General features: G+C 37.8%; 2 protein-coding genes across 2 annotated transcripts; both read right to left on the reverse strand.

The window, feature by feature from the left end:
- Positions 1-304: 304 nt before the first annotated feature.
- LOC134654717 (uncharacterized) lies at positions 305-3,073 on the reverse strand. Its single transcript, XM_063510191.1, has 4 exons — positions 2,898-3,073; positions 2,437-2,565; positions 1,620-2,011; positions 305-316 (listed from the first exon to the last, which is right to left on the reverse strand). Exons 1-4 carry the CDS (start codon positions 3,013-3,015, stop codon positions 305-307), a joined length of 651 nt encoding a protein of 216 aa, XP_063366261.1. The 5' UTR covers positions 3,016-3,073.
- Positions 3,074-3,794: 721 nt separating this feature from the next.
- Positions 3,795-5,155, reverse strand: LOC134654718 (uncharacterized). Its single transcript, XM_063510192.1, has 3 exons — positions 4,980-5,155; positions 4,519-4,647; positions 3,795-4,093 (listed from the first exon to the last, which is right to left on the reverse strand). The coding sequence occupies exons 1-3, from the start codon at positions 5,095-5,097 to the stop codon at positions 3,795-3,797; spliced, it is 546 nt and encodes a 181-aa protein (XP_063366262.1). The 5' UTR covers positions 5,098-5,155.
- Positions 5,156-6,761: the final 1,606 nt, after the last annotated feature.

Consider the following 6,761-nt stretch of genomic DNA (forward strand, 5'->3'; position numbering starts at 1 on the left):
CTAAGCTCATTTGGCATGTTCATATCCATCAATGCGGTTTGGGCGTTTGCTATAGAGATGGCTTCTTTTCTTGAAAATTCAAAAATAATACTTTTTATTTGCTCATAATGATCCGCGTAGTAAAATGCAGCATTCAACCATGTCCCCCATCTGGTTATTACAGGCCGCGGCGGTAGGGGCACATCAGGGGCCATCGTCTTAAATATTCGTGTTCTCTGTGGCGATTTCAGAAATATCTTTTTTACATTTGATATTAAGGCGTTGACTCCTTCATGTTCTGATCTTATTTGTTCAGCAACACGATTTAGGGCATGCGCTAAACAAGTAACATGTTTCATGTTGATAAATTTCCGTTTTAAAATTTTGCCTGCGAGAAGCATATATGCAGCGCTGTCCGTGCAAAATATTAAAAATTTGCCAATGTTACCTTCGAAATTACCTACCTTGCCACAAAAACATAAGACTATTTTCTACCACTTCAGCGATCGAGTTTCCATTGACTTTTTCTAATACCTTACATGATAGTAAGAAGGGTCGACACGAGGATCCTTGTAATGACTTTACTATAACATTGACAACGCAATTACCAATAACATCTACTGTTTCGTCCACGGAAAGCCACAGGTAACAATCTTTAAATGAGTTCCTTATTTTGTCCATAACTGGGTTGTAAATTTTTTGGAGATAAAATTTTCTCAAAGTTGATTCGTGTGGAAGTCTTTTATTCGTTATTGGGCAGCAATATTTTTCCATGAATTTTCGGAATTCGGGATGATTAAGTCTGTTCCAAGGAATGTTGCAGGTAACCAGGAACAAGCAGAGATCAATATAGAAGTCGCTTATAGCTCCACATTTCTTTTGGTGCTTGTCAGAATTAACATGTTTCAGAACGTTGTCCTTTTTCAATCTAGTTATAGAACTTTCACACACAGTGCAGTATATAACTGCTTGATCGGTATTATACTCTAACTCTTCATAGGGTTCTATCCAGCGCTGTATAAACGAAGAACGTTGGCGAGATTTTGTATTGTGTAGAATGCTGTTGACATGCTTTAATATAAAAGTGTGTCTTAATTGCGTGAGATGTACGTCACAAGACACACACATTACTACACATTTTTCGTGATCGTATATAAGATCTTTGTACGGTTCAATCCAGTGCAAAATTTCAGATATTTGTGGATCCGTCATAATGAAATCAGCAATTTATTCCGAAATTTGCCTTAAATGAATATATTGAAGTAACAAATCATACGTCTTAATATGTTGATACATGACATATGATGTCATTAAGTGCATTATCTAAAGCGGCCAGTGACAACGTATAGTTCCTTATCTTAACAGTAATTATAGTATGTAGGTACGTTAAGTACTTAAATAAAATATTGGAGCGATGACACTGCAATATGGGTAATATAATAATATTAACATACACATATACATACTATTACTTTTTTATAATATAACATTTAATTAAATATATGTAAACAGAATTAATTACATATAAGTAGTCTAAGTATTTATAAAACGATTCGGACGAACTTAATTAATGAGGATGAGTATGAGTATGAATTTAATTTTAATGTTAACAAAGACTCCATAGCTCTCCTTAGTCTTACCGTGCTAAAAATACTCCGAGGCCTGCTTATGACAGTAATGCCCCTTTCTTTTGCTTTTTCATCCACAACATATTTTTCGTATTTTTTTTTTACTTTTCGCACTCTCTTCAAGAGTTGCTCCTTATATTCCTTAGGTCCAAAAGCAATATTTTTGGACCGTAACCATTCCTGGATTTCAGCTTTTTTTGTTTTTAAAATAGGAGTTTTTTCGAGCTTGCGTGAATGGTATGGTGCATTGTCCATCACAATTACTGAATTTGGCTCAACGTTATTTAAAATAACGCCAAACCATTTTTCAAAGTTTGCTCCATTCATTTCTTTATGGTAGTCTCCATCATCTGTGCCCGCTAAAAAGATCAGCTCGCCCTCCTTCAAGAAGCCGGTTGAAGATCCTACAAAAATATAGAAACATGTTAATGCATGCTAATAACAAATATGGTAAGCAGGCACCGGAGCCTATGAATGCCTGTTACTGCACAGATATCACACTCGTGTTGCCGACCCTATACTATATGAGTCTATGCACTCCCTTAATTATATAGATTATATATTATATTATATTATATAGATTAATTTGTGTATGACTTATTAACCATACTAATATTATGAACCTCTTGACACTTGATGGAGTTTCTCTCGGGAAAGGACATATCATCATAATCTTACACAGACAAAGTGACTGGCAGAAGGTATCACTTATAAATAAACTGCCTTCTGCCAGCGTTTTGTCTGTCTGAAGAGAAAACAGACAGACAGACTTTTGCATTTATAATATTAGTATGGATGATTCATATTATTGAACACAAATATGACATACCTATGTGGCCTAATATGAGGCGTTTTCCTTTGCCGGATGGATTTTTGAGTCCTGTAGAAAGCCCTTGGCGATGAGCTTCTTTGGTACTCTTGATTGTTGTGTCTTGCCAAACTTTTTCTTTCGTGTGCCCTGTAAACCAAAATAATAATTATTGCACTATTATTACAACATAAATCAAACGTAAGACGATAACTTGAGTATAGCTTTTCTAATCTTTATAAATATTTGGTAGGATTAAAGCTGAGACACACAAAATAAAGAAGGTCTATAAGCGAGTGCTTAGTTGAAGGCGGACATGTCAAATTAAGGAATTAGGTGTATCTTTGAACGGGATACTATTTTTACCATACTACATAACGTAAAGAATACATTACAGCATTAGTTTATTTATCATCTCTCAAGTTCTATTTAAATGATTACAAACAAGAAAATTAAAAAGAAAAGTAAAGCAATTTAATTACCTTCGTTAACCCAGGTCTCATCCAGGTAATAAATCTTTTTCCCTGCCTTTCGTTCTTCTTCTATTTTGTTTAGATAGTTAATACGCCATAAGGCTATATCACTTCTATCAATCAACATACTTTTTCGGTTTCTTTTAGAGTACTTGAACCCCAGTTTTTTTAAAACTTTAAAAAATGAGGTTTGTTAGAATGTATTGTCCTCATATAATTTGGTAGCATCATGTGTAGAGCCCTTACACTATGCCCGTAGCTTTTCATGTCTATGCATGTAGTCTATGGTTTAACTCTCTTCCATTCTGTCAGCCATAGCGATAGGATCTATTTTTAGATTTATTAATTTTCTAATATATATTATTACCATTTGACGATTGCAAGCTGTACGTTATTCTGAGAAATAAAAGGACCGCTTCAATATTACGTGAGTTATCATTCCAACGTCTTCAGCCGGCCCCTCGCTCCCATCTCTGTGTCACGCGGTACAGACGCACTGCTAAGACCCAAGGATCTTCAACAGTTTATGTGCCCAGCCCGACAGGTAAAATCAAATCCGTTTTCATCCTACGTCTGTATTATCGGCGTGACCTGGAATTACGCGCTGAGCAACCTACCAACATGCCACCGCATGGTGATGAGGTTATTGATAATGTTACACCACCGGTTGCGAACACGCTGGGTGCTTCGACGACAGCGACAAGTACGTCGACGCTAATGTTGGGTGGCGCAGGCGTGATGGAGAAGCTTGAGGGTGCTGGCAATTTTTTAAGTTGGAAATTCACTATGAAAATGATGCTCACACTGGAAGGATTGTGGGACCTCATTGTGAGATTGGATGATACGCCGCTCACGGGCTCTGATGTCGTGCGCGATCAGCGCGCGCTGGCCCGTCTGTGCTTAGGCTTAAAACCTGGGTTGTACCAATATGGTATGGTATACCTTAGGTCCAAAAGCAATATTTTTGGACCGTAACCATTCCTGGATTTCAGCTTTTTTTGTTTTTAAAATAGGAGTTTTTTCGAGCTTGCGTGAATGGTATGGTGCATTGTCCATCACAATTACTGAATTTGGCTCAACGTTATTTAAAATAACGCCAAACCATTTTTCAAAGTTTGCTCCATTCATTTCTTTATGGTAGTCTCCATCATCTGTGCCCGCTAAAAAGATCAGCTCGCCCTCCTTCAAGAAGCCGGTTGAAGATCCTACAAAAATATAGAAACATGTTAATGCATGCTAATAACAAATATGGTAAGCAGGCACCGGAGCCTATGAATGCCTGTTACTGCACAGATATCACACTCGTGTTGCCGACCCTATACTATATGAGTCTATGCACTCCCTTAATTATATAGATTATATATTATATTATATTATATAGATTAATTTGTGTATGACTTATTAACCATACTAATATTATGAACCTCTTGACACTTGATGGAGTTTCTCTCGGGAAAGGACATATCATCATAATCTTACACAGACAAAGTGACTGGCAGAAGGTATCACTTATAAATAAACTGCCTTCTGCCAGCGTTTTGTCTGTCTGAAGAGAAAACAGACAGACAGACTTTTGCATTTATAATATTAGTATGGATGATTCATATTATTGAACACAAATATGACATACCTATGTGGCCTAATATGAGGCGTTTTCCTTTGCCGGATGGATTTTTGAGTCCTGTAGAAAGCCCTTGGCGATGAGCTTCTTTGGTACTCTTGATTGTTGTGTCTTGCCAAACTTTTTCTTTCGTGTGCCCTGTAAACCAAAATAATAATTATTGCACTATTATTACAACATAAATCAAACGTAAGACGATAACTTGAGTATAGCTTTTCTAATCTTTATAAATATTTGGTAGGATTAAAGCTGAGACACACAAAATAAAGAAGGTCTATAAGCGAGTGCTTAGTTGAAGGCGGACATGTCAAATTAAGGAATTAGGTGTATCTTTGAACGGGATACTATTTTTACCATACTACATAACGTAAAGAATACATTACAGCATTAGTTTATTTATCATCTCTCAAGTTCTATTTAAATGATTACAAACAAGAAAATTAAAAAGAAAAGTAAAGCAATTTAATTACCTTCGTTAACCCAGGTCTCATCCAGGTAATAAATCTTTTTCCCTGCCTTTCGTTCTTCTTCTATTTTGTTTAGATAGTTAATACGCCATAAGGCTATATCACTTCTATCAATCAACATACTTTTTCGGTTTCTTTTAGAGTACTTGAACCCCAGTTTTTTTAAAACTTTAAAAAATGAGGTTTGTTAGAATGTATTGTCCTCATATAATTTGGTAGCATCATGTGTAGAGCCCTTACACTATGCCCGTAGCTTTTCATGTCTATGCATGTAGTCTATGGTTTAACTCTCTTCCATTCTGTCAGCCATAGCGATAGGATCTATTTTTAGATTTATTAATTTTCTAATATATATTATTACCATTTGACGATTGCAAGCTGTACGTTATTCTGAGAAATAAAAGGACCGCTTCAATATTACGTGAGTTATCATTCCAACGTCTTCAGCCGGCCCCTCGCTCCCATCTCTGTGTCACGCGGTACAGACGCACTGCTAAGACCCAAGGATCTTCAACAGTTTATGTGCCCAGCCCGACAGGTAAAATCAAATCCGTTTTCATCCTACGTCTGTATTATCGGCGTGACCTGGAATTACGCGCTGAGCAACCTACCAACATGCCACCGCATGGTGATGAGGTTATTGATAATGTTACACCACCGGTTGCGAACACGCTGGGTGCTTCGACGACAGCGACAAGTACGTCGACGCTAATGTTGGGTGGCGCAGGCGTGATGGAGAAGCTTGAGGGTGCTGGCAATTTTTTAAGTTGGAAATTCACTATGAAAATGATGCTCACACTGGAAGGATTGTGGGACCTCATTGTGAGATTGGATGATACGCCGCTCACGGGCTCTGATGTCGTGCGCGATCAGCGCGCGCTGGCCCGTCTGTGCTTAGGCTTAAAACCTGGGTTGTACCAATATGTTCGAGACGCCAAATCAGCAAAAGACGCTTGGAAGAAGTTGTCCGACGTTTTTGAGGATCGCGGCCTGTATAGGCGCGTACTACTCTTAAGACAGCTGCACCGTATTGAATTTTCGCACTTTAGTTCAATGTCTTCATATATTGAGAAAGTTATGTCTCTTGTACACCAGTTGTCAGACATAGAGAAGACCGTTGAAGACGAAGAAATTGCAGAAATACTGTTAAGTGGATTGCCACCAGAATATGACTCGCTTGTTAGTAACCTAGAGACCCTGTGTTTGACATCCAAACTTTCTAGCGAGGTAGTGAGAACTAGGCTGTTACAAGAAGAGCAGAGGAAGGACTCCATGAATGCGTCTTCGACTTCGACTACTTCAGCGTTTGTAAGCAAGAAACAGATCACATGCAAATATTGTGGGAAACCAGGACATGTGAAGGCTAAATGCTTTAAGCTGCGACGTGAGAAGATGGCGAAGAAGAGGGACAACAAGGATCAACATGCCTCTGCCTACCTAGCCCATGCTGCTGCCGCTGAATTGTTTTTGGACTCGGGTTCATCAAATCACTTAGTGAAGGACAAGGAGTTACTGTGCAATCTTAAGGACACTAGTGCGCAATCAATATCAACAGCAAATAAACAACAGATGACCAGTACGAGCGCAGGAGAGCTGAACCTCGTTATGAACAATAAGGTTAGACAAATTAAAAATGTTATGTTTGTCCCCAGTCTGTCTGTAAATCTCTTGAGTGTTTCTAAATTATGTCAAAATGGTTTCATTATTGAATTTAATGCTGATGGTTGTTTCATATATGATGAAAATAGTAGAACTTCTGGCAATTATTTAGCGAAAGCAAACTGT

This window comes from Cydia amplana, chromosome 15 (assembly GCF_948474715.1).
Source record: "Cydia amplana chromosome 15, ilCydAmpl1.1, whole genome shotgun sequence".
NCBI lineage: Eukaryota > Metazoa > Arthropoda > Insecta > Lepidoptera > Tortricidae > Cydia > Cydia amplana.

Excerpts from the sequence above, each read along its gene's own strand:
- LOC134654717 (XM_063510191.1), bottom strand. The coding sequence starts at position 3,015 with ATGTTGATTGATAGAAGTGATATAGCCTTATGGCGTATTAACTATCTA. Across the intron at positions 2,566-2,897 it reads TGAGACCTGGGTTAACGAAG|GGCACACGAAAGAAAAAGTT; the intron begins GTAATTAAATTG and ends TTTGGTTTACAG. Across the intron at positions 2,012-2,436 it reads CCTCATATTAGGCCACATAG|GATCTTCAACCGGCTTCTTG; the intron begins GTATGTCATATT and ends ATATTTTTGTAG.
- LOC134654718 (XM_063510192.1), bottom strand. The coding sequence starts at position 5,097 with ATGTTGATTGATAGAAGTGATATAGCCTTATGGCGTATTAACTATCTA. Across the intron at positions 4,648-4,979 it reads TGAGACCTGGGTTAACGAAG|GGCACACGAAAGAAAAAGTT; the intron begins GTAATTAAATTG and ends TTTGGTTTACAG. Across the intron at positions 4,094-4,518 it reads CCTCATATTAGGCCACATAG|GATCTTCAACCGGCTTCTTG; the intron begins GTATGTCATATT and ends ATATTTTTGTAG.